This window comes from Prorops nasuta, unplaced genomic scaffold, assembly GCF_024137725.1.
Source record: "Prorops nasuta isolate Cenicafe-Biocafe unplaced genomic scaffold, Cenicafe_Pnas_1.2 PNAS00015, whole genome shotgun sequence".
Classification (NCBI taxonomy): Eukaryota; Metazoa; Arthropoda; class Insecta; order Hymenoptera; family Bethylidae; genus Prorops; species Prorops nasuta.
Window position 1 is genome coordinate 4111867 of NW_027116812.1, and position 27573 is coordinate 4139439.

Consider the following 27573-nt stretch of genomic DNA (forward strand, 5'->3'; position numbering starts at 1 on the left):
ATTTTTATACATATATCTTATTAATATAAACAAATGTATCGTTTTAAAACGTCCGTGACTTATTATAAATTCATTAAATGCTAATTCAGGACTAATGCATTTTCTTGTTGACAGATCAGTGATTAACATATTAAATTTAACACTTAATTAATTTCTAAAATACAATAACATTTGAAGAGTTTAATTACTCTGAATACATCATTGAATATCGTGGTGGAGTTTTCCAAATGGCACTTGATGTACGTTTAAGTTTTTTTCTATCTATGCCTTGGAAAATTTCCGTTAAATCTGGCGTACACTTTCGAGAATCGAAAAATGCAACAACCGCATTTTGTGGGATGAATCTCTGAATTTCCAGCTGCGTTTTACGTACGTTTGCTAAAAATCATTATCAATTTTAGTACCAAAATAATATTTCACCGATTTTTAAATAAATCTATACGCTTACGTTTTGCCCAATGTGGTATTGCATACTTTGGTTCAGATTCATCGTCACTTCCGTCTTCATCTGGCTCGCTATCCAAAATGTAGTTAACGGCATTTTTAGAATCTTGTGCTTTAGACTAAAATTTAACAATTTGATAAATAACCAGTACAGATTAGACATACGATGCAAGTACTAATCAGTTCTCATAACGTTTTTCTTACTTGTATCATTTGATTCTTTTTCATTGCTTCTGTTACAGCTTGTTGTTGAGCTCTCAATTCAGCTTCCTTTCTTCTTTCTACCTCATATTCTCTACGCCGCTGTTCAGCTAGCAAACGCTCTGCTTCTTCCTGTTCCTGTAATCGTTGCAGCCTTAATTGTTCCTCGTGTTTTCTTCTTTCTTCCTTCTCCTAAAAATAATATAACATTTTTGAAAAAATTATAATAACTAATACCATTGCTTATCCCAGCTATGAATATGTTATGTAAATAGTATAAGTTACTTGAGCTCGCTGCAATTGCGCTAAACGTTTTTTTTCCATTTCTTCTCGCTGTTTCTCCTGCATTATTTGTGCTAATCTTGCTTTTTCTTCACGCTCACGTTCTGCTTTTTGACGCCTTTCCATGTCTAGTTTTTCTTTAGCCTCTCTTGCTAATTTATTTTTTAATTCTTTCTCTTGGCGTTTTCTATCAAAACCAATAATTTCCAAAATAATCTCATATATAACTGCAAACTTTCAAATATTTACGGTATATTAATTGTATCAGCTTCAAGATACATTACCTTTTCTTTTCTTCTGTTATAAGTCTAAGAGCTTCATCTTTTTTACGCCGTGCATCCTCATCATTCACCACCTTTTTTCTTTTATCTTCCAATTTATCTTTATCAATATTGGTTATTTTTATAGAGGGTAAAAAGGAATCAATATGGGTTGCAATGTTAGAGCGAGGTACTGTTAATGTTTTTGTGTACTGAAAAAAGAAAACTCGAATAATAGTGAAATATTTGAAAACTAAATAAACAAACACTTAGGCTTACACTTGCTTGATTATTGGGTGTATGCTGAATACGACTAACAGATACAGGTAATTTCAATTTTGTATTATTAATAGGTGTAGCCTTTAGCTGTTGCTTTGCTTTTCCATTTAAAACTGCTTTATTATTGATATTTTGAGTCATGTAAATATTATTCTAAAAGTATTTGATGGTTATTTAAACTGTTATATTATTTACTAAATGACATTAATAGTACTTTACTTACCTCTTTAATTTCATCACTTTCCTTTGTATCTCTAGCTCGAGATACCTTTTTAGCCTTTGCAAGTGACTTTCGTGCCAACTGTTGTGCAATACTTTTACCAGAATCTTGAATATTATTACTCTCTGCATTTTGATTTAGTAATGCTTTAGTCTTTGTACGAGTCATTCTAGTTGGAACATCACTGTCATTAATAGTTGGGCTGTTCATACTTGCCAATTCAAACGCTTCTACTCGTTTCTTAACTGACTCCTTGGCATAAGGACTGAACAGAACATTATTGTTCTTAAGATTTTTTACATTTTTTAATGGGGACTGTTTTGCTTCTTTCAATAATTTTTTAGGTGGTATGAATTCAAGCTCGTCATCACTGGATGTATAAAGTCTGTCATTTGCTCCATTAACTTTTCTTTTCACTCTTTTTAGTTCTGGAGATGATTCATCATCCGTAATTAAATCGTTTATTGCTTTCTGCATATTTTTACTATTACATCCAGTAACAACAGGAATGCTAAAGGTTTTATCATTTCTGTTGATTAAACTTGTACTATTGCTTTTTCTATAAGAGCAACCATTAGAAGATAACTTATCATCTGATCCATTGCTCTTTTTCCCACTGGAACGAGTTAATGCTTTATTTAAGGTTACAGTCTCATTCAAAAAATGTGGCAATTTTAAAGGCTCTATAACTACAGTAACATTCATCATTGGCTTCTCAGTTACAACAATAGAAGTTTGTTTCAAAGTTGAATTCATAATTGGCAAATCTTTTGCAATAGCATCTTCATACAGGGAAGATTCCTCTACTTCTGACTGAGCAGTCAACGTCTGATTATTTAAGTTTACTATTTTATTAGCACTCTCAATTAAATGAGACTGCCTTGGACTTTTAGTTTTACTACGCCTCTCTTGTTCTATTTTATCTTGAATATTAGATTCACAAATTGTTAAATTTCCAGAACTACTTATTCTTTCTAATTTCACTCTGATCTCTTCAACTTTTATAAGCTTAGATGGCCTTATATCCTCTTCTTCCTCAGAACTGCTTCTTGAAGATTTTGTTCTCTTTGGGTGACTTACCTTTTTCTGAAAGTTTATTTATAAAACAGATTTTAATCAAACAGATTTAAACAAAATCACATTAAATTTTACTAATACCTTTTTAATTTTATTAAGATCGTTTTCATCATTGCTAGGTCTACGAATCTTTGTATTTAAAGTAAGGGATTGCTGAACTTTAATAATGTCAGCTGCTTTCTTAGAAGCTTGTCTTCTAGATCGACTAAGTGGCATCTGTCTTTCTTGTTGCTTCTCTTCTTCATCTTCATTAATACTTTTCTTTTGTGAAGCAATTGATATGTTACTATTACTAAGGATATCATCTTCTGGAATTGTTTCGATTTCTTTAAAGGTCTTCTTTCTCAAAACTTTTGGAGTTTTTGTAATAAGAGGACCAGAATTGCTACGTTTAATTTGATTAAACAAAGTATCGATAAAATCTAAACTCTCTTCAAAATCTTGTAAAATGGATCTTTCAACATCCAAGTAACGTTTATTGCAGTCTAAGAAATCGTTCAAAATTGTTTCTTTGATTTTATTCATGATGCTGATCTAAAATATAAATGTAAAAAATAATAATACAGCATCATAATTGTAGCATCTCAATATACAATAAGTAAATATAACATCATCAACAATTAAAGGTTGTGTTTTTATATTTGCATCTTTTGCTACTTCCAACTGTTAATAAACACAACAAAATTTTAAAATCTTTAAAAGACAAAAAACTATTAATATAATAAGCCATCAAAGATGGTACTTTTAAATGCTGTATTGAAATTGTAAAATGAAAATAAATGTGAAGTCTCCAATCAATTAAATAATTATGTTGTAATTGCACAGCTTACTCACTTTTTTGTCACACAAATATAAGTTATATAAGTAAAAATCACCAATATATTATTTACAAAGTGCAATACTACACTGTTTAAATGATGTACCACATTAAAACTGACAAAAAGTTAAATCCGAGATTAAAACACAAGAACCCTTTTTGCCGCGTAACGGCTATTGGACTTGGACAGCTTGGACTTATATGTATGTATATACATTCAAGTTCGAACAAGTTTTATTTCAAAAAGTTACAGTTTCCTGTAGACCGCCATCTACTTCCGATTCGTATATCCAAAATAAAGCTCTCTTATTGGCCACTTTAATCGGACAGCTGACACTCAATTTTTGAATGTACCAATGAAAAACGTAAAAAAAATGTCCCCTCTCCTTCCGTCGCAACATTCATTTGCTTATTTCTCTTCGCAATTCGCACTGCTCCACCGTAGTAATTTTAGTTTTCTCTTTGGCTTCTCTATATTCTGCCGTTTTCTGACATTGATACAGTTAGATATCAGTAAATACGCTCAAGAATTTACGTCAATTGCCTTATTCACATAATAAGTCAATAAACTGAACCAAAACAGTGGAGCATAATATAAATATAAAGGTGTTACGTTTCTACAATATTGCACTATACATAGAAGCCATTGATACGTACGAAGCTCAATCAAGTTATTCGAAACTTAAATGAAATAAAGTTTAATGTAGAACTTAGGTATTCCATTTTATCATAACAGTTCAAAGGTATCCTGCAAAATTCACAGTGTGGCTTTTTCGTAATATCGGCTATTTATCTTAGCTTGAAGACTAGTTGATTTAAGATGGTTGTAAACTTATCTCACTTTTAATAGAATTGATGGATTACTTTTTAGATGTCCCGTCATTCATCAGACTGCACAGTTTATGTGGGAGATTTAGGAAGCAGGGCAACACAAGATGAACTTCAACGTGAATTTTCATATTATGGGCCTTTAAAAAATGTTTGGGTAGCTAGGAACCCACCAGGATTTGCATTTATTCAATTTGAGGATGGAAGAGATGCAGAAGATGCAGTACGAGCTTTGGATGGTCGTACTATGTGTGGAAGACGGGTTCGTGTTGAATTGTCAAATGGAAAACGAATGAGAGACAGAGGATTTAACAGAAGAGGAGGAGGTAGACCTTTCCATCCAGATGACAAGTGTTTTGGATGTGGTGAAAGAGGGCACTATGCAAAGGATTGTCATCAGTATAGAGGATCTCGAAGAAAACGGTATGTTAGTCTTTAATTTACTTTAAATTTGTAGTTATGACAAATGTTTATAATATTTTGTTTCAATTTTTAACTTACAAAAATATATCTAGATTATTACTAATGATACAGGAAATATATTTATTTATTATCTTTATCTGATAAACTTCTAGGATAATAGATTAATTTTTACAATAATTTCTCGTAAAGCTTCTAGCATTAATAGGAAGAATAAAACTTGGAAACTTACAGAGAGCAGAGGGGCAGATGAATGTTATTTTTTCTACTGACTTGCTAAGCCATATACAGTAGTGATGAAATAATAAAACATTTGTTAAGCCAAATTTAACTTTATATAAGTGCAATTAAATTGCATTATAAATATTACCATGCAATTATTTATAATTTGTTTATTGAAATAATTTAATGAAACATTAGACTTGCAAACAGTGGCCAGATACTTACCATGTGTTGTGGAATTATTTTAATCATAAGATTATAAATAACTGGAGTAATGTTTTTAACACTAATTTGATTTAATTTGTAAAAAGTTGAAATTTGATAGAAGCATGCTTTTTTATTTTTGTCCTAACTATTATGTAAGGGAATTAGCCTTACTCACTGTTCAAGCTTTTTAAGACTAGAAAAATGAATTGGTGGAGATAGCTGCCAGAAGTTTGTGAAGAGAATTTTGAGGAAGCTTAACGAGAATTTATTGTAATGTTAATTCAAATGGTATACACAAGTAAAATCTGCCTAGATCAATGAAAATTAATGCAGATATAATACTACCTGTTATTTGTAGGAAATGTAGCTGAATTTGCATATACATGCGAAGTGTGCTGTTACCAACATTTAAACGAGATTCACCCTGCCTTCACATTGCGACGCACTGCATAATTAACTACAGCCAAGAGTTATCCTCGTACAATTCAGTTTTTTTCCGCCGAGCATTGATAGAGAGCATGTATACAGCATTCTTATACTATTACAGATTTCCTCAATCAACAGAATATCTTTTATTCAACTATCATTTATTGCCTTTTGACAAACATTATTGACTGCACTTAGAAAATATAGTTTTATAAAAACATGTCAATTATGTTGTGTATTTGAAATGGAAAACAAAATGTTGCCTCTATTACTGAAGGCATCATCAGCTCTTTGCTTTGCCGTCATTATTGTTGCTCTCTCCACCGTCTTCAACCGTAACAAAATCGTGTTCTAAAAGCCGTCGTCTTTGTTACCACAGTTTAAGAACTTCTATTATTCACCAAACTACTCAAATAATTAGTCAGCTCTTCCAATCCTCTCTTCTCGTCATAGTCAACACGTGGCCTCTACGACTTCTACCTATATCTGCTCTAAGCAACCTGCACAGATGGTACATAATTAGGATAGACATTTTTTCTTATGAATATCATTTACTGCTCTAATAGATCTTCAAAACATTTGTGTAAGCTGAAAAATCAAATGGTGGAATAAGTTTATTGAAAAGTAAAACGTATAATTAAGTCATTCATTAACATCGCCAATTAAGGCATTTGTTGTTATGTCTTTGTCTTAAACTTACATTTTATTTTAGGTCGTATACCAGGTCTCGTTCTCGCTCAAAAACAAGATCTCGCTCAAGATCCCGTTCCCGTACACGATCACGCTCAAAATCACGAAGTAACCGGTCAAGAACCCGTTCTTCATCTCGTAGCAGATCTAATAGTAGAGACAGACGTACGAAAAGAACAGCAAAAAATTCAAGGAACTCTACTTCCAAAAATCGGAACTCACGGAGATCCAGGACCAACTCCAAATCTGGCTCACGTTCTCGTAGTAGGTAAAGGTCAGTATGCCTCATAATTGAATTTAGTTCAATTTTGATAATTAGGGAACCATCATAATTTCTTGTAACATTAATTTTAATTTGATATTGCAGCTGACGAGATACACGAATAATTAGAAGCTTGATTAATTATTAAGACTGTAAAACATTCGACTTTGATAAATATAAATATAATAAGATTTATGAAATATTATTCAACAGTATCATTTCTTTTTTAAAATAAATTACACCGTTATAAATGAATTTCATATTATGTTCCATAATTCGTTCCAAAATAAATCGTTTAACACATATCATAATGTATTTAAGATACAAGTATTAGCTGGTATGCTAATGCATTATATTTATTTTATAGTTAAACGTTTTTGTGACCATGTTGAACTTTTTTTTTATTGGACATAAATATTGTAAGGATTATGAAAAATGTAAAAAAAAAAATAAAATCGTGTAATTTTATGAAGTTTTGTTTAATGTTATATGACTTTCTTCATTGGTATTCAATATATTTAAAACTGAAAAAACTATTACATAAACTTAATAGTAAAATAGCATTTTTCTTTTAACTAAATGGGATAACATAAGAAAATAAGTGCACGTTTTTTTTAATTATATAATTTTTAAACTCGTTTCTTACAAAAGTATTATGACCATTGAGTTTTAAATTTGACTGAAAGTAGTTCTTCAAATTTTATATTAATATGGATAACCATATTACTGTACATTATATTTTGTTGCACGCGTGCTTAACAAAATGGAAGAAGCATAAATATAATTGAAAACCATGTATGAAAAATAAGTGTTATTGTCATGTTGATCAATTATGTCGTGCGCCATCTTAAAAAAAGTTTAAATGTAATAACATTATTATTATGTGAAAATATAAGAAAGTTATTCATGTACATAATAGATGAATTATGATACTAACTATAATATAAATGTATATATATTGCATTGATTCATTCTTACAATTTATATCTTACTATGAAAAAGTTTTACTCTTTCATTTTGGCTGTATTGTAAAATATTTTTAATTTTGCAATCATTTCATTCAATTTTTTAAGCTTAGCTTTATAATTGATGATCCAAATTTTTATACCATAAAACGACGAAACTTTTTTTGTTCTTATAATTTTTTAAATGCTTTAATTTAATATTGTTAGAGTCCTTAGTATTGAGCTATTTACACAAAACTTATAAATGTTTTAACTGCGTAAATTGTCTTTATTTTCAAAATTATTTAGTAAAAAATGCTTTTTTCTTTATAAGTTTCTAAAAATTTAAATAGTTTTTGTATAAAAATTATACTTTTTCCGCAATAATGTACATTAGACTTTTAATAAAGGAAGGAAGATATTTATAAACTATATAAAAACTTTTATTTGTAATAAGCTTCCAAGAGAAATATTACGTTAATCAAATATTTCTAAACAAAATTATATTAAAGCAATTTTAATTCCCTGCAATTGGTATTATACAAATTATCGCAAAAAAATAAAATTAGACAAACATGATAAAAAATATATAAATGATTTTATATAGGGTAAGAAGCACTTTATGCCTCAGAGTTAGAATATAAAAGTTCATTCATCTCCGCAACTAAATGGAGTATCAAATTTTTGTACAAGACCTTTTTGAATGCAAATACAAAGAAGCTTCAAAGAGGCCTTATAAAAAATTGATATCTATTATTGTTACAAAGATTTAAACAAACGTTCTCTTATATCTATGTTGTAGGGCTTTTTTAAGTGCCTCGCTCTGTATACACAGTGTAGCACAGGTCATAGAAATTATTTTGACTGCATTCTTTGAAGAATACTGCGTATAAATATTAAATAAATTTATTTCTGTCTCGTACCGATTTTAGATTATGTGATTTTTAGTTCAGCCTAGAGCAATCTGCCTCAGCGGTGAGAACGAAAAAGGGAGAAAAGCAGTTGCCTTTTTTGCTTCCTTATACTTTCTCGTTCTTACCATTGAAGTAGTGTTATAAACTAAATTAAAATATCAAATAGTTCGAAACTATACGATAAAAGAAAGTGTTTAACTTTTCACTCAGAATAGTCTATAGAATCTATAGCTACAATATTTCATCTATGATTTATGTTATACTGTGTATATACTTATTTACCAAATTAATTTTTATATCTATAATAAAATAGAAATATATTACTTGCATACATGTGTGCATGCAGACCGACTATAGATAAATACATATATGTATTAATATTGTACAGAAAAATTTCATGTGATTTTAAACTTTAGGTTTTTATTATTTAATTGTAAATGCAGTATAAAGTACTGTATGTTACGTTTCTACAGTTTTATTTTTTTATCACATTCAAGTATTTCAACATTCATCATCACCATTATTATTAAATTTTATAACACGAATTATATTTATGCATTGATTAGAAACGCAACCTTTAACAATGATATATATATATATATAACATAAAATGAGTCACTCACTTAATGACGAACTTTGTCTGCATGGAAGGTTCAGATCATTTATCGTTGAATTGTGACGTGTTTTTCTGGAGCCTTCGTTGTCGTTAACTACATTAGGATTAACTGAATGTGACAGTGCAGCAGTTTTATTAAAATCTATTGTAGCGTATCCTTTTTGTAACTTATTAGGAGATTCTGGTGGCGATGGTAAAGTATTTTCAGTAGAGTCCACTAGCGACCCCGTGATTATATCTTTGGTATCCAAATCTAAGATAGCATAATTTACTTCTCTAGTAATACTACCACCTGTTGGAGTTGATGGTGGTAATGGCGATTTCTCATGTATCGAAACTGCAGAGAATCTTTTTCTTAAATTTTCAATTTCATTTCCTTCCAAATTTGCATAACAATGCTTTGCCCCATCTTCCATATCTGTTTGTATTGGGGGTAAGGGAGGCGGACGTATTCGAAGAATACTAGAATCTCCGTTCTCTTGACCAGGACTAATGTTCATATAGGCATGACTCAAACCATCCACTTCATTAGTATCCTCTTTAGACGATGGCACATCAGAAATACTGTGACTAGGCGAAAGAGGACTAATATCACTATTAATATCAACATTTATGTATGATGCTGTTGGCAAAGCACAAGGCTTATCATGATTAACAATCTCTTGACTTTTGTGCATAGGAATTTGTTCTATGCCAATAAAACCACTATTAGACGTTGAGCTACTTATTGTGCAAGACCTTAAAAAGAAAATATTTTATATACAACCAAAGACCATGATGTATACATTTATAAAATTAAATATTTTTACCTTTGTAATGCTCGTCGGAGACTCTTATTATTATTATGTTCTACTTCTACATTCGTTACAGCTGATAAAATGTCATCATTGGCATAAACTGGAGATAAATAAGGCTGAGAAGTATTTGGCGGTGGTTGAAGTGGTAAAATAGGAGGGGGTGAAGGAGATCCCATAGTGCCTTGTGGAGACATAGGCCCACTGTTGCTTCCTATACTTCCCAATCTTCCAATGCCATTTGGTTGATTACTAGCAAATCTATGATTTACTCGATTATTCCCTCTAACAGGAGTTGGATCCAAATAATTAGGCTCAAAAGGTATTGTCATTCTTGGTACTGTTGAAGCAGGATGAGCAACCACTGGAAGCTCCCTTGATATTGTATCATCTGTGCTATTATTACAAACATGCTATAAAATAAAATATTTCAATAATACAAACAATTTTCCATTGTTTTGTTTTGAGGGTTTTAAAATTTTAATAAACTACCTGAATATTTGTTTGTACTAAATTAAATAAATGTGCAGCTCTACGGCATTTAAATGCATAAATGCCAGGTCCTGTAGAACACCTTCTGCCAGATTCAAAACTAAATATTTCTGCATCATAACCATACCGTCTTAAACATCTTAATGGCCATTTAATAGATGGTTTTCCACGTTGATATAAAATTATATCTATGTCAGTTATTTCTAATCGTCCAGGTGTAATTAAATTGCCCAAATCATCAACATTCATTACTTGAAAAATGTTTGAATGTAAATCATTTATATCTGTCCGACTATTGACACAACCCATCTTTTTTCAATCTATATAAAGCAAATTAATAAATTCAAAACTGTGCATACAACATATTTGTTAATTGCATAATTATATAACAATTATAACTTACCAAATTCAACATTACAAAGATTTTAAAATCAAGCCATAGTAAATATATCACATTATAGTAAAATATTGTAAAAATATGCATTTCCTCTTAAATAATACCTTCTAACAACTAACACTGTTAGAGAAGATATACAGTCATACTTGTGTCATATCCCAACAGCTGATTTACCACATACATGTGTTACACAAAACTAAATAGGCCATGAAAATTAAGTTCTTTTGTAAAATAAGGCCTCAATTTAAAAATTTAAAGAAAAATACTGAAGTATTGAGAAAATTAAGTGCTTATTATAATTATGCACTAGTTATTTTCTTGCTATCTGATATCATTTAAAATTAATTATATTATAAACATATGTGGCACAATACCATACATACAAATATTTTAATAAAATATAACTTTTTGTAAAATTTACTCCTAACATCATGAACTTTTATTGTTTAGCGACATATTATGCTATATGTCACAATAATGAAAGCTTCAATAATCATTGATTTTAGTATTTATTTTTATATTGTGATATAAGTCCATTATTTAAAGAGTAAACATTTTTAAAACTTAAATTGTTATATTGAATTCTTATATTTGAACATAAATTTTTTCGATGGATATTAAACTGCTATGATCATTAAGTCGTATTATTTGAGCACCAGACATGATCAAATAATATATAATACGTGTTATATTTTGTGATTTAAGAATTTAGAGAAAATAAATCATATGTCTATTTCTGTCACACGATCAAATGTTAAAAAGGAGTAATACATATACGCAACGTTACACACAGGTCATATGTCATATTGTCCATCAACATCAAAAGTAATTTAATAAATAGACTGTGTTCCATTATTAACTGTCTATAGTGTCTACATAACACTGATTGTCTACATTTTACGTCACATATCTTATATGTATAGTTTTGGTAGCTACGCAAAACCAAACTAAGGCGGAACTAAGCTCGAATTTCAGCATAGCAATTACTAAAGACGATGACCGAGCTTAGCACTGTATTGAAAGTAAAAGTGATACAATTGATCTTAACTAAGACCGTATGTATTAAGCCGAAGTTCCGTTTATAAATTTGGTCCTTAAGGCCCAGGACAAAAAAACCTCCGATTAAAGTTAACCCGTAATTAAAATGGTATAGTTTCAGTGACAGAAACTATAAAATTTTAATTATGGGGTTTGTTTTGGGCCTGAGACTTGTAAGACCGGGGCCAGGAATCAGGATTCATAAACAGAACTTGAGTTCAAGCTCATCTTGAAACCTATAAGATGTGTTACGTAGACTATAGATTTTACCCGTATTGCCATATTTAATAAACACCCCTCGAATTTAAAGGAAGCTTCGACATCTATAGTATATGTCACGTAAATTATAGATTTCGAGGTTTCCTTAATTTCAAGGGACGGTTATAAAATAAGATTAAATAACCCCGGGTCCGGAATTCATAAACGAAATTTAAGCTCAAGTTCAAGCTTAACATCGGTAAAATCTAATCTTATAGGCTTCAAGAAGAGCCTCAACTTAAGTTCCGTTCCGTTTATCAGTCCCGACATGAATAACGCAGCCATACAACATATCTGTCACCTCTGTGCCGCGTGCAGCGTGCGCTCTTATGCTTGTGTATGTAACTTCCTCTCGATGTGATATTAGCTTCATAAAGAAATGTGCGATTGGTCAAAGATTTAATGACATGCGTGAAATGGACCAATAAGAAGGGTATCGAGGGACAAAACTCGGGCGCTTCAGCAATATGGCTGTCAGTATAAATTTGATGCTTGTAACATGCGTTACTCTCCAAAAAATTTGACAGACAGTGAAGTTTTTGATCGATTTTCTCTAAGTTCAAGTCGTAATGTGATTCCTGAAAAATCGAAACACTGGGAAACGGCTATGCGGGTTAGCTGAAAGCGTTTCAAACAGAAATATTACCCAATAAGAGCTGGTTCGTTAGTGCTACTTTGTCATTATGTTACATGAATATATCCATATTGTATTTTTACGATAACTTGTTAAAGTTGCTTTACCAATGTACCATTTTTATAATTCCTGGTCATACGTATTTAAAATAATTACTATACATTAACCTTCCAAAGCATCCTTATATACCAAATAATTGAATTCTATTTTATCCTTGCACAGAGACCCAACGTACATTGGTATGATAATTATATCTGTTTCTTCATTTCTTATGTTTCTAAAAGATACTTAAAATATATAGCATCTATATCACCATTCTTATTGTAGGTATTCTCAGGTGTAGGGCTATTCTAATTAATCATCATGACATCCAGGTAATGTATTAATTGAATAAATGCTTAAACTACTTATAATATTCATATTTTTCAATTTTTAAAAGCTATCTTTTTTTGTACAGATTGGACAGATTATTTATATTACTAGAGACTGGAACAAATGCAGTTACCAAACGTGCTGCAGCACAACAGTTAGGAGAAGCGCAAAGGTTACATCCACATGATTTGCATCATTTGTTAGCCAGAGTGTCAACTCTATTAAAATCGACACAATGGGATACCAGAATTTCAGCTGCACATGCAGTTCAAGCTATACTTAAACAAGTCCCACCTTGGAGCCCTGATCCAATTAAGTCTGATTTATTTATGGGTAACATACTTTTATTGGTATGCTTATTATTCTTTTTTTTTCCTATATTAATTTAACTAAATTTGTTTTTAATTATAGACACAATAGAGGAAAAACAGCAACTTGAAGCTAAGCAATCAACAAATGCTATTAATAAATTAACTTTGGAAGATTTTGACATGGTAAAAGTATTAGCTCAAAGTTCCTACCTCACAGGATCTGAAGGCAGTGAATATGATGTAATTGCTGATGGTGAACAAATAAATACTGAACATCAGGATGAAAACATATTGACTGCAAAATTAGGCTTAAATCCACGTTTTATGGGCATTGATACAACAGATTTATTTACATCGGAAGACTTAGCACCAACAGTAGTAGCTTCAAAATCTACAAATACAAAAGTATCTGTTGGGGAAACTCTAAAATTATCTGAAGGACTGAGTAGAAGGGAAATCAATAGGGCAAGAAGAAAAGTAATTCAAGTTTTAAATGTGTTAAAGGTTATTTTTATTTTGAATAACATTGTAGGAATAACATATATACTTATTATTACAGGCTCGGCAGTCTGTATCAAAGCAACGGTCTCATGATCCAGATGATGTTCAGGAGCATGGAAATTCTACAAATGCACAATCATCTGGTAGTAATACGTGGGAATTACAAAGTAAAAAGTTTAAATTAGAAGAGCCAACATTGCCTGAAATGAGTGTCAGCAGTCCCACTGAAATTGGCCTTGCAGTGCCAGATGTTACTGGCTGCTGGCCTGATACAGTAGTAGATTGGCCACTGGAACCTTTTGCAAAAAGTCTCTGTCAAGATTTATTTAGTCAAAAGTGGGAAGTTCGCCATGGTGCGGCTACTGCTTTAAGGGAGCTTTTAAATCTACATGGAAAAGGTACATACTCTATATTTGATGTAATAACTAAGCCAAAAGTAAACAAATATATTATATTTCTTTTTCCTTTGTTTGTATTAATTTCATGGCAGGTGCTGGAAAATCTAAAGATCAAAATGAGAAAGAAATGAAAGAAGCTCATTATCAATGGATTATAGATGCAGCATTACGACTTTTGTGCGTCTTAGGGCTGGACCGATTTGGAGACTTTGTGTCTGACCAAGTAGTGGCTCCTGTACGCGAAACGTGTGCTCAAGCTTTAGGCTCTCTGCTACTTTTATTGCCCACGGACAAAAGTCATGAGGGAGTAAATAAGGGGATTACTGGCATATTATCAGTTATGTTAAAGCTTTTGGAACACGATGAATGGGAGGCAAGACATGGGGCATTGCTAGCTTTAAAATATTTGCTAGCAGTTCGAACTGACTTATTGGATGAAATATTGCCAAAAGTATTTCCAGCGACGATGAAAGGCCTTTCCGATCCTGTGGATGATGTCGGGGCAGCAGCAGCAAGTGCATTGATACCAGTGGCTTCTGCACTTCCACGTTTGCTGGAACCACCTCAACTAGAAGCTGTGGTGGCTCGCCTTTGGGAACTTTTACGCGAACAAGATGATCTAGCAGCTGCTTGTAACAGTTTTATGGGTCTTCTTGCTGCTATACTTTCCTTACCCGCAGCTCGTGCTTGTCTCAAACCTCAACCATTTTCACAAGTAATATAATTTGGAAATTTTTGTTTCTTAAGTTAAATTAATTAATTATTATTTATTTAATACTACAATAATTTTTTGTAAACTGTTATAGAAATTTAATTATTATAATCTTTATAAAAATAAATTTTTGTTGCAGGTATTGCCGCGGCTCTGGCCATTCCTTAGTCATTCGAGTTCCAGTGTTCGCAAAGCCACGTTACAAACATTGCAAACTTTGATAGGTGATAATAGCGATAATGAAAACAAAAAAGATAAATGGGGAGAAGGTGGGGGTTTAGTGTTGCAGGAAGCTTTGCGTCACGTGTTTCAACGTGTACTTATCGAACACGTATACGCTATACAGGAAGTAGCTGAGCGTGTATGGGAGAACTTAGTGATTTACAGTGATCTGGAATTGCTACTCCATGCAGCTTGCCCATTGGTTAGTACATGGCTTTGCCTTGCTATGCAGCCGGAACACGTGCCCTTTAATCCAAACTTACTGATAACTTTTGCTACCCTCAATAAACAAGCCAAAAGCAATCAATCGATAGGAAATGGAGAAAGTCAATTGAATGTATATAATGGAGAAAATAGCAATCTAAGCGGAAAATCTTTATCAGAGCTAAAGACTTATATAGGTGGAATTGAAACTGTTGCACGTAACATACGGCAGAATAATGTTGTTCAAGCTCGCTGCAGAGCTGCAAGAATGTTAGGATTGTTATCACATTACATAGTACAGCCAGCTCCGGGTGTCATATACACACCTGATATACCTAGTCCTTCGCTTTGCTACGCCAAAGTATTATTGGCACATCTTAATTCACGATCCGCATTACAACGCACATTAGTAGGTCTTACGATGTCCCATTGGGCTACTGTAGATAAGTCTAATCCACCTGTGATACCAGATATACTCAGGTATGATTATTATTAATATTATAAGTCAATAAACCATTTTCAATGATGGAAGTCCAAATGCTCCATTGGTTAAAAATATAATGATAATTTTTACAGGGATAGGCTACTGGGATGTTTAAACGAATGTGTATACTATGATGAAATAGCAGCCACTTTCACGCGATTATTGCACGAGAGTAGAGATTACGTAGCCACTCTAAAACACTACAAACTGCCTGTTCCAGTGGAGATCACTGCAACCGGAATAATGACCTTAGAACAAATTGCAGCGCTAGCTGGGAAATCTATACCTGGCCTATGCGTGACCACGGGTACTACAACCACGGGCCATTCTAGCACTGCCAATAATGTAACTGTAAAACTCAAACCAAAGCTAGCCGAAACTTTAGAAGAGAGACGACGAGCGCTTGAATTTGGCGCATCAACTACTGCAGCTCAACAACTTTCTCTTAACATCACATCAATGGCTGCATTAGCTGGCGCAGCCACAATGCTTCATTGCCTTCCTGAATCTCCGCAACCTCTAAATCCCTTGGTGAAACCGCTGATGGAGTCTATCAAGCGAGAAGAGAATGAAGAACTTCAAAAGTTGGCAGCGATACACCTGTCACACTTGGTTGATTTGTGCGTTGATAGAATTCCAACTCCAAACGCCAAAATCTCTATGAATTTATGCACATTCTTATGCTCCGATGCAGAGTTTACACCACGTTTGAGCAAAACTGATACGGATCTGTATGATGGTATTCTAACATTGAACAAAAGACAGAGGAATGCTGAACGTTTGGCTTATCGTGGAGCTGGTAATAGCATGGGAGGAGGAAGGGGTCCTGGTAGGCCTCCGAACACGGATATTCCTCTTGAAGAACTATTAGCTTGTGAGGAACCCGAAGCTAAAGCCGCGAGAACTCGACGTCGAGGAGCTACTTTGGCATTGACTGCAATTGCGGATCAATTTGGTCCAAATCTTTCGAAACGTTTACCTCAACTATGGGAGCTTATACTGCCAAAAACATTGAGGGAGGAAGAATCCAATGAGTCGAATCAGGATTGCTCCCATGAAGAAGTCAATCGATTGATCAATGGCCTGCAAGTACTCGAAGTAATGGCTCCAAGCTTGGATAAATCTCTACTGCCACCTGCCATTCAATGCTTACCACGACTCTGTCATCTATTGGCACATCCTTACAAAGCAGTCAGACACATGGCTTCACGTTGCATAGCAGTTCTGGCTTCATTAGATATTGCGAAGACTATGGTCCACGTGATACATAGCGTTATACCATTATTGGAAATGAATGGAAGTGAAAAAATTTCGTTAACCTCAAATACTTTGGGCTCAACCAAACCGAACCAAGTGGATTCCATCAGGCAAGGTGCTGCTGAGGCTTTGACCTGTCTAGTCGAAACATTGGAAGTTAAAGTAGTACCTTACGCCGTTTTATTTATGGTTCCATTGCTTGGTAGAATGAGCGATCAGAATCAAGCTGTGAGATTAGCTTGCAGCGCTACATTTGCCACCCTCGTTCAACTTTTGCCTTTAGATCAAGGTTCAATTGCGGATCCGCCTCAGTTGGTGGAAGAAAAGGCTCAGGAACGTAAATTTTTGGAACAGTTACTGAACCCGCGGAGTATTCCAGATACGGAACTGCCGATATCCGTTTCAACGGAGCTTCGATCATATCAACAGCAAGGATTAAATTGGCTAAGCTTCCTCAATCGTTACCATTTACACGGCGTTCTTTGCGACGACATGGGTCTCGGTAAGACTTTACAAGCTCTCTGCATATTAGCTCTGGATCACCACCGTAATCCACAAGCTCCACCTAGCTTGGTGGTATGCCCTCCGACCTTAACCGGTCATTGGGTCTACGAGGCGGAAAAGTTTTTCCACGTAAAAGATCTATCGGTGATTCAGTATGCAGGTACACCATCGGAAAGAGAAAAGTTACGTTTTTGGGTACAAACCTACAAGCTGGCTGTTGCTAGCTATGATATTGTACGGAAGGATATCGAATTCTTCGAGAGTCTGCAATGGAACTATTGTGTCCTCGACGAAGGTCATGTAATAAAGAATTGTAAAACGAAAAGCGCAAAAGCAGCTAAACGATTACACGCCAATCATCGTCTGATATTGTCCGGTACACCAGTTCAGAACGACGTACTCGAGCTTTGGTCTCTATTTGATTTTCTAATGCCAGGTTTCCTAGGTACAGAGAAACAATTTGCCGCAAAGTATTCCCGTCCTATCCTGGCATGTAGGGAGCCAAAAGCCGGCCCTAAGGAACAAGAAGCTGGCGCCTTAGCAATGGAGGCCCTGCATAGACAGGTCTTACCGTTCCTACTCAGAAGAAATAAGGAAGATGTTTTACAAGATCTACCTCCAAAAATTACTCAGGACTACTATTGCGATCTGTCACCACTCCAACGGCTGCTCTATGAAGACTTCCGTGTCCGTCACTCGGCTACTTTGGCGTCCAGCACCTCGTCCTCTGGTGAGCCTGCCAATAAACACGGTGGGCACGTGTTCGAAGCACTTAGATATCTGCGCAACGTTTGTAATCACCCCAAACTGGTATTGAGTCCACGTCACCCGAAGCATCAAGTAGTTTGCAATATGTTGAAACAGCAACAAACCGCGTTGACCGATATCGAACATGGTGCCAAATTGCCAGCTTTAAAACAGTTATTACTAGACTGTGGAATTGGTCAACCTCAGCAACAACAAGCGCGAAATGCTTCTTCCAGCAATGTTGCTGCGGATCAGCAGCAACAGCTGGTCAGTCAGCATCGCGCGTTAATCTTTTGTCAGCTTAAGGCAATGCTTGATATTGTTGAGAATGATCTCCTGAAGGTTCATTTGCCAACGGTGACCTATCTACGTCTCGACGGTAGTATTCCAGCAGCACAAAGGCATTCCGTAGTCGCTCGATTTAATGCTGACCCATCCATCGACGTTCTACTATTGACCACGCAAGTAGGAGGCTTAGGATTGAATTTAACCGGTGCTGACACAGTTATATTTGTCGAGCACGACTGGAACCCCATGAAAGACCTTCAAGCCATGGATCGAGCTCATCGAATTGGTCAGAAGAAAGTTGTCAATGTTTACAGGCTCATCACGCGAGCCACCGTTGAAGAAAAAATTATGGGTCTTCAGAAATTTAAACTTCTTACGGCCAATACGATAATATCACCGGAAAATGCTAGTTTGGAAACTATGGCCACTGATCAGGTATGAATCTCCCGTTTTTATATGATACCGGGTAGCCTGTATTTGTGGGATAATCATTGACCCTTTTTTACAGTTATTGGACTTGTTTTCTCTTGACAAGGAGAAAGAGAAGAAATCAGATACTCATGATGAAGATAGCGTGTCCAAGGTGAGTGGATTGACTGGGGTCAGTCGTTTGGTTTTGGACATACTCCCCGAGCTTTGGGAGCAGCAACAATACGACGATGAATATGATCTCGATTCGTTTCTCTCAAGTCTGAAGCCGGAAAGCTAGTAAGCTTAGTTATTACGTATTTTTTGTGCAGTTGTCGAAAATGATTAGACTGTAGAAGCATATTTGAAAGAATGCACTGAAGTAACTCAGAAGCTATTATTATTGTTTGCTTCAGTTCTCCTTATCTGTATGTAGCCTCCAACAGTTTTAATCGAAGAAACTGTATTGACTTAAACTATTATTATTTCTGCATTATTGTAACGCTTTATTGCCCATATTATAATTAGGTTATTTTTACACAATATACCATACTCAATGAATACCAATGAATATTTCAATCTGCTTATTAGTAACCCTTTTCTTTATTCAGTGCATTATTTCAAACTCGCGTGCAAATTTATTGTATTCTTTATTTAATATTCAAACAATCTCTCTGTAATAAAATTAATTTTTTTTCCGCGAAATATAGAATAAGATAGGGTAGCTTAACAAAGATCCAAACAGACAAGTTAGCCAATAATAAGATTTTATAGTATGTAACGTTTATCTTGTAAACAAGCGTTTTCTTTATTTATAATAACTTATAAAAAGGCCAATAATACAATTAAAAGTCGTTATTTGTATCAAAAGGACTCAATGGTGTTTATAATTAATTTTCTCAGTTTCTTCTACTTCTCTAGTATAAGATCTACTGGCACACTTTCACTGGGAAAATGATACGAGCATATAATTAACCCCTTTTTACAATAAGGAACAACCCGCCGTAGTTTTTTCTCGAAGGTTTAGATTGTGTATTTTAATCAACAGACACGGTAATGCCTCAGCGGCAAGTACATCGAGGCACTACCTTCCCTTATACAGCAAGATTTGATGTATGTTTTAAACTTATTTCAATGATCATTTAATGCTGACTTCTGCAACTTACCATAGGCCAAGTGATCTCGAGTAAATGACAAACATAGGAATAAATAATTTTCACGACAATGGCAAAAACTGATTAATTATTAATTGAATCATAGATCTTTGGAGAAAGTTATGACCTTTTATTCGACGAGGTCTTTTATTATTATTACTATAGTCAACACGAAGAAAAAATTTGCAGAGTTAGGCTCATTATTGCAAAAGGGGGTATAATTAATATACGCTTATGTCAACAAATAGTTAATCTTTTATCTCGGCGAACTCGTGGTAAATTTACAATTTTGATTTGTATCTTGGATCCAAATTTCTGGCAGCGAAAATATCGTGAGGATCCAAGTGAGCTTTAGCTGCTTGGTAAAGAGAGACTCCGGTCTGTCCAACGGCACCTGGATAGAAATCCGCTCGCAACTTGCCAACGCCATGATGATGAGAAATGGAGCCACCACTGGCGATGATCTCCTCGCGAGCTGCGTGCTCGATCCTCTCGTAAACGCCTACCGGATCTTTCAGATGTGCAGCATTGAAGCCCATATAGAAATATATACAGCAGCCAGCGTCGTAAGTCTGCGTGATGCGGCAAGAAATTAAATAGTGCTGGATGCCGTAAGTGTGACATTCCCGTTTCACGCAAGACTTAACGTTCTGACATAACGATGCTGCTTTTTTCCAAGAAACAGAAGTCTCAAAGGATTCGGAGACCACGCCAAACTCGAGGCCGAGATCTCTTATATAAGCAATGACAAAGGTGAGCGTGTACCCACGCTCCCCGTTCGTCTCTCCTGCCGGAACACCATTAAATTTCTTTGCTATATCATATATCTTTTTTTCTTGACTAGTCACATCAGCCACTGTACTCCCTTCGAACAACAACGTAGCCACACATAAACTATCCCATTTGAAACCTTTTATTCTCGTTATGTACGAATGCTTCAGTCCTTGTAATATCATCCCACCCCAACCCACTTCAGGCCGCAATGCTTGGCCGAATTTGAACTGCTCATTGTCCATCAGCCGTATGCTCGAAGGCTGGCATCTCTGTCTCGCTATCTGCAAGAGCAATTATTATTATATTTTTCATTTACTCTCTTCGTTTACTTATAAGTATAAACACACACAAATTTCTCTTCCCGGCTTTCTCATACCTCTCGCATTGCCCGTACACCACTCTCGAAATTGGGGAACACGACGCTACCGTATTTTACAACCTTAGGCAATGGACGTATCTTCAACGTGACTTCCGTAACGACTCCTAGAGTGCCTTCGCTACCAAGGATTACGTGATCAAAGTCTGGTCCGCAAGAGGAGCGTGGTACGAGTGCATCCTTTTGCAGACTGATTTCCGCATCATCCGTTCTTCCAGTTACCATTCTAACTCTCACAACGAGATCCTCGATGTTCCCATAAGTGTTCTTCTTCATGCCGCTCGCCCTGGTCGCCACCCATCCTCCTAAACTGCTCTTTCAAAATCAATATTTCCATTCAAACGGTCTGAACCTTCTCTCTACGTCTCCCCAAACATTCATTTAAATAAATCCGTTTTCTTTCTGTTAAGCTATTAATGATAATAAGAGAAAAAGAGGGAAAGAAGAAGCAGGTCATAAAGATAATTTCTCTTTCTCTGTCTCTCTCTTTCTATCATTAGCAAGTGACATATATATATATATACTACTTTCCAAACCATTTTATTACATTCTAAAATGATTATTTCAGTGGTGTTTGGAGAATCTTACCTGGAAAATTCGTAAGAGTCTGGCTCGTGACCAGAAGTCAAGCCTATCTTTCGCAATTGTCTTTCCAAATCTTGTCCAATGATACCAGACTCGCAGCATACAAGAAGATTCTCCCTATCTAGCCAAAGAATACGATTCATTTGCGAAGTGTCCAATAAAACAATCGTGCGTGATTCCTTCGGAGGACACATTGCTGCACCGCTTACACTAGTCCCACCGCCAAAAGGAATGCAAACGAGTCCAAAGTTTCCACACATTCTTATAATTTTCTCAACGTCATCGTGGCATCCTAGAAGCAAACATAAAATCAATACACCATTACCATAGAGTTCTAGATATGTAAACATAGGAAAGAACTTGAAGGCAACCCGAAGATTTGTTATGTTAAGCACTGTTTGCTTTACATAAATGCATTTCGTACGAGCTTGTCCCCCTATTTGTTTTTAGCGACGCAATTTAACTTTAAATATTTTGCCCGTGACTCGCTTTGCGCAAATAGTCCAAGTGCAAGAGGTAATACGTACTTGGCCAAAGGACGATATCCGGAATCCTTGGGAAGGAGCCACGTTGAAGGAGGAAAATTTCATGGAGAGTGTGCCCGTGTGCCCTTATCAATCGATCCATACCCTCCACCGAATAATCGATTTTCAGAGACTTCACATGCTCCACGACTTCCGGGCTAAGCACAGGTTCTGGGAAGTCCTTTGGAACTGGCAGAGCTGGGACATTACTGTTCAGGTCGACTTTCATAACATCCTGAACCCACTCCGTGAAATATGGAAGCCGCTTATTTCCAATCGAGTATCTGAAAATTTTGAAAACCAGTCAGAGACAGCTCTCTATTTATCTATTACCATTTTCATTCTATTTTCCACAAGAATTTTACAAACAGCGGTACTACACAAAATTCCTTGAATATGTACTAATGGAAAACTAAATTTGTCTAATTACAATTTCTTAACACTTGAGACATTTGTCAGCAAATCTGCCCATTTGTTTCATGACTTTCACTTTAACCGTAGTGCGAACATTCCATAGCGATAAGCAAGATTATTTCTCTATTAGGAAATTCGTGTTAAAGCTTTTTTCGAATGTGTATTAAAATTCATGGAGAATCCATGGTTGCTCTTACAGTGACGTTTTTTTTTTCCTTTAATCAATCTTTGCTTATGTTAATCAATACATATTTACAGCAGACCAACGTATACCGGCTACTTAATGCCTTAATAAACAAAAAAGACGTGCGCATTACCATTCTACATTTCAGGCAGTAAAAACTGCATTTGTCTTTTTAACGTTTCTCAAATAAATGTAATCCTTTCCAGTACGTCATTCGAATGAAGTGCTGACAAATTGAACTGGCCTAATTTACGAAAACTTTCAATATTTGGTTGTTTTCAACTATAAACAATGTTTGTACGGTGAAGAATGATAAATATAATATTCTCCGATATCTCTCTACGTGACAGAAAAAATAATAAGTTTTAACTCGATCGCGTCGTAAAAGAAATATTTTAAAAACAAAAAAGGTGCATTTTGTCACGGGTCTTGATGAACAGCAGCCTTGTAGTTGAATATCAGATAAATATAAATAACAAAAGACTCGGTAGCACCTTGCACCAAGTATTAAAAAAGTAAACAACTACCAAGCGAGACACTCAGTATATTTTATCTGTAACAACAATTTTTTAAATTCGTTTAAAGAAGAACCAGATCTGTACAATTTAGCAATATCGTTTTTAAACGTCAATAAAACAACTCGGATAACCGGTAGAAGCAAAATGACACCAAATTGATGTGAAATTGATGTATTTTGTATCAATTTGATGTCAATTTGGTATCATTTTGCATCTACTGAATATCTGAGAATCAAAGTGAAGAACACCGATCGTTTCTTCCGATTTAAAATTAATATTTTCAATTTTGCCGTAGAGTAATATAAGAACACGCATAAAAAAACAAGAAATGAAAACATAGTTTTACCTATTGCCAGTAAACTCGATAATATTTGTGTCTGGATTTAAGCGAAACTGAGAATCCCTGTAGCCCCAGCCGTTCCATTTCAAAAGTTTCTGCCTAAAATAAATAAATATGCAACGATTAATCAACGAGGAAAAAGGAACCGGTATAAAGGGTGCAGTTTAATTAAAATGGTGATTAATTTTTAATGAAAATCACCGAACGCTATATTTAATGAAGTTTACGAGCGGAAGTGATAAAAAGAAGCCTACGAGAGAAGTAAGGTGGAGGGGTTGTCTTAAATAAGTCGATAAGTAAATGGCATTGAGGAAATAAGATAGAAACATACTCACACAACTTTATTGTTTGAGGCAGTGTAAACAACATATATACACGCAGTATACGCGTGTAATGTACTTAAACCCGTAATCTTTCACGCCTACATATGATAAAATAAGACGTACAAAACGTGGTACACTAATAAGTAATGTAAAGGGAAGCCTAATGTAATAATTAGGATGTGTATAGCTAGAATGGCTTTGCAACCACCAGTAGGCCGGTTTTTTACAACGATCAATATTACTCGTAGTCACAAGCATAACATAATAAGCTGCAATGGAATGTTTACTTCTCAAATAATTCTAAGAATTTTTATTTGCCGAGGCACGTGTGTTGACAGTGCATGTGCGTGAAACTTGATGTCACAATACATATACAGTATGCTACTCTATGCTCAGTCAGACAGGCACACAGCAGCAAGTTGACTATCTTTTCTATATCGATCGATATTTCTCGTGGTATCCAAGCACAAAAACATTACTACACCAATGCCTTATTGGTGTACTTTAATGCTCGTGAAAACATTTTGCAATGAAAATCACTGGTTGATACGATTCATTCTCACGTTGATAAATAATAACCTAGTCGTGGCTGTGTAAATCCATTGTTAACATAGAGACGAGAGATGAAACAAGCACAAGGTTCCTATAATAGCACAAATGTCCTCGGCGAGTACTATAAAAATCTTCCAAGTTAACATTTAACATCATTCACGTTTGGAAAAAATACGAAAAGTCTCTCCCAATGATACAACTATTATACAAATGCAACAGGGCCAGTTGCTCCAACGATATTTTAGTAGAGACAAAAAAACTATATAGTAAATTTAGTCGAATGAAATATTTACTAGAAAGAAATTTACAAAGAGAACTACCAATAGACGAGAAAAAAGATTGGTAATTGTAATCAGTTTGATTGACAAATACGCGTCTGTGCTGTTTAGGGTTAAAGGGTTCGTAAAGGAATTTAGCGGTAATTGAGAAAGACGCTTTAGTAGTGCGAATGAATGAAAATAGATGCAGCTGACCTGATTTTAGGAATGACACTTTGGACGACGGCGGGTCCGTTTAGGCTGGGTATTACTGAATCTCCGATTGGTGCATTGTTTCCTTTGACTTTGGACATTGTGCTAGATGAAAGGCCTAACCTTCCGAAGCGGGAGACAAGAGTGTAGATTATTCTCGTGCATAAAGCAAGGCTGCCGTTGTCGTTTTTAAGCTCTTCTCGTTTTTGTTGCTCGTTCCGTCAGTTTTATGCCGACACAGACAGCCGAGTCGACACCCGACCCGACACGGCCGACACGCGCAGCGGCAAACCAAATTTAAATCAATAGAGCCCCCGCCCGGCCCGACGCCGACCAACCATCGTTATACCAATTCCACACTACTTGCTTACTACTGGCTAAGTGGATATCCCTCCCCTTATCTTTACTACTCGACCTAGTCCAACCCGAAAGATCTGATCTCGCGCCTACCTCGTTTCCTCACATTCTGCCCTTCTGCTCATGTGTGGCCATCTAGCGATCGTGTTAGCGATCAATCAACTTATCAACAGTGATGCCAGTCAGTGGCGCTTTTTGGCAACTAAAATGCATCATGTATGTATATGTATCGAGTAAAGATTGCATTTTGCTTCGTATATTCTCCGCATATATACCCCACTCCATTCGCGATTTTTCCGCTGTATAATCCGCTAATTTTCTGCCATCAATGCTTATCGAATTCTTTTCTCTTTCTACACACAAGCACATATTTCTCACTTCTCATCTTTCACCCCCTTCCCCCATTCACACTTTTTAAGTGGAAATGAAGAAAAAGAATCAACAATTGTAGTTCGTACACTGCGCCAAATTGATTCGCCGGCATTTCAGCTAAATTCACTCCATACCTCTCTATCCTATACCTCTGCTCTGGAGCGATTTCCCCTTCGCTTCTGTATTGGACGTATCGACCAGAGAAGTACAGAATGAATTTTGCTGAAATATGTCTACGAATTAATTTACCACAGTGTAGGCACAAACGTAGTTGTGTAAAAAGATGCTGATGAATGAATGAATATGCGTGTTTGGATGTGTGTGTCTGGTAAAGAAGGAAAGAGGGAGAATTCCTAGAAATTATTATATATACCCGCTTCTGGTAACTCTTATTACTCTTACTATACATACGTGGAAGTAACCCTTTGCTTTCCTTCGCTGCAACTCACTTAGCACCGACTGCGTTTGTACTTTCAACCTTATACACGCAATTGTAATCGGTTTAATCTTGCATTATCTCGTTTTCTCCCGTAATTCATTGGTTGGTTAAAGCCGGTTGAAGCAACCGTGCCAGTTTAACATTTGTTTTGCCTCATCCCTCGTAATGCAGGGGGAGTCCAGGAGATTTCGCCAGATAGGAGAATTAATCTATTTTATTAGTTTATTGACACACTTTTGCTTATATATTAATCAATTTAAACTTTGGTTTTTGTATGTAATTATCAATTAGTTACAATGTCTTTAGCCATTAATTTTATCTCTCGATATTATTTACAAAAAACGAATATATTAACTTTAGTGAAAAGTGGTTCAAATCTCCCGGCGAACTCCCCCTATCATTTGTCTAATTGTGTCAAGTTTTAGACCAATTGGAAAGCACCCATTTATACACTGCGGGAAATTGATTCAATTATGTTTCGATTAATTTCACTCTGTATTTTAATATGAAAGAATTATATATACAGAGTGTCCCACGAACGATGGTCATGCCAATCCATCGGATAGGGGACAAAAATCTAAGTAAAAAAGTTATTTGCAATTATAGATTATAGATTACAGTAGCCTTTCTTAAAGAGGAAGATTGTTTTGGTCGCATTATAAGGCTAAAAATACTAAGAATCAGTGAATTAAAATACTAAGGAAAATACAAAGCCAAACATCCACTTGATCCTATGAAGCGATTGAAGGTCGATCGGCAGTTTCGAGCAGTTTCGAGTGCAAGCACCATAAAAACAATCAAAACACAAACACTTTTGAGAAAAACTAAGGGCTATGATTGACAGTTTTGCAACTTTCGTTTAACAAATTACTTATTTATATTTTTGAATTGTGCGTATTTTTACGATGAAAATGAGTCCAAACGTGACATAATTACGTCAATTCTAGTGTTAATTAAAAGTTTTAATTGATTAATAGTATCGCTAAAAATAGTCGTAATTATGTCACGTTTGGACTCATTTTATCGTAAAAATACGCACAATTCAAAAATATAAATAATTA

The 27573-nt window shown here is 34.9% G+C and overlaps 5 protein-coding genes across 10 annotated transcripts; 2 read left to right on the forward strand and 3 right to left on the reverse strand.

Moving 5' to 3' along the window:
• Positions 1-3737, reverse strand: Incenp (Inner centromere protein). Its single transcript, XM_066735975.1, has 9 exons — positions 3598-3737; positions 2845-3297; positions 1690-2772; positions 1467-1619; positions 1212-1399; positions 931-1114; positions 649-837; positions 449-563; positions 1-378 (listed from the first exon to the last, which is right to left on the reverse strand). Exons 2-9 carry the CDS (start codon positions 3286-3288, stop codon positions 185-187), a joined length of 2550 nt encoding a protein of 849 aa, XP_066592072.1. The 5' UTR covers positions 3289-3297; positions 3598-3737; the 3' UTR covers positions 1-184.
• A 234-nt stretch (positions 3738-3971) lies between these two features.
• Positions 3972-6840, forward strand: LOC136778848 (serine/arginine-rich splicing factor 7-like). 4 transcript variants are annotated; one of them, XM_066735980.1, is made up of 4 exons: positions 3972-4294; positions 4452-4831; positions 6396-6647; positions 6741-6840. In XM_066735980.1, exons 2-3 carry the CDS (start codon positions 4452-4454, stop codon positions 6643-6645), a joined length of 630 nt encoding a protein of 209 aa, XP_066592077.1. In that variant the 5' UTR covers positions 3972-4294; the 3' UTR covers positions 6646-6647; positions 6741-6840. The 4 variants fall into 4 exon arrangements, 2 of the variants coding, with proteins under 2 accessions (XP_066592077.1, XP_066592076.1); XR_010823485.1 differs by lacking the exon at positions 6741-6840 and adding an exon at positions 5616-6266 and having other exon boundaries at positions 3974-4323; positions 6396-6530; XR_010823486.1 differs by lacking the exon at positions 6741-6840 and adding an exon at positions 5616-6194 and having other exon boundaries at positions 3974-4323; positions 6396-6408.
• A 1126-nt stretch (positions 6841-7966) lies between these two features.
• Positions 7967-11586, reverse strand: LOC136778952 (fibroblast growth factor receptor substrate 2). Its single transcript, XM_066736173.1, has 4 exons — positions 10799-11586; positions 10396-10715; positions 9919-10316; positions 7967-9847 (listed from the first exon to the last, which is right to left on the reverse strand). The coding sequence occupies exons 2-4, from the start codon at positions 10702-10704 to the stop codon at positions 9109-9111; spliced, it is 1446 nt and encodes a 481-aa protein (XP_066592270.1). The 5' UTR covers positions 10705-10715; positions 10799-11586; the 3' UTR covers positions 7967-9108.
• A 969-nt stretch (positions 11587-12555) lies between these two features.
• Positions 12556-19445, forward strand: Hel89B (histone acetyltransferase 1). 2 transcript variants are annotated; one of them, XM_066736129.1, is made up of 9 exons: positions 12556-12961; positions 13050-13096; positions 13180-13427; positions 13506-13882; positions 13965-14304; positions 14397-15019; positions 15156-15922; positions 16019-19157; positions 19231-19445. In XM_066736129.1, exons 2-9 carry the CDS (start codon positions 13086-13088, stop codon positions 19429-19431), a joined length of 5706 nt encoding a protein of 1901 aa, XP_066592226.1. In that variant the 5' UTR covers positions 12556-12961; positions 13050-13085; the 3' UTR covers positions 19432-19445. The 2 variants fall into 2 exon arrangements, with proteins under 2 accessions (XP_066592226.1, XP_066592225.1); XM_066736128.1 differs by having other exon boundaries at positions 12556-12747.
• A 31-nt stretch (positions 19446-19476) lies between these two features.
• Positions 19477-25768, reverse strand: ADPS (alkyldihydroxyacetonephosphate synthase). Of its 2 annotated transcripts, none has more exons than XM_066736130.1 (6): positions 25348-25768; positions 24006-24098; positions 22547-22827; positions 22023-22311; positions 21435-21744; positions 19477-21339 (listed from the first exon to the last, which is right to left on the reverse strand). In XM_066736130.1, the coding sequence occupies exons 1-6, from the start codon at positions 25443-25445 to the stop codon at positions 20566-20568; spliced, it is 1845 nt and encodes a 614-aa protein (XP_066592227.1). In that variant the 5' UTR covers positions 25446-25768; the 3' UTR covers positions 19477-20565. The 2 variants fall into 2 exon arrangements, with proteins under 2 accessions (XP_066592227.1, XP_066592228.1); XM_066736131.1 differs by lacking the exon at positions 25348-25768 and adding an exon at positions 24335-25253 and having other exon boundaries at positions 19478-21339.
• Positions 25769-27573: the final 1805 nt, after the last annotated feature.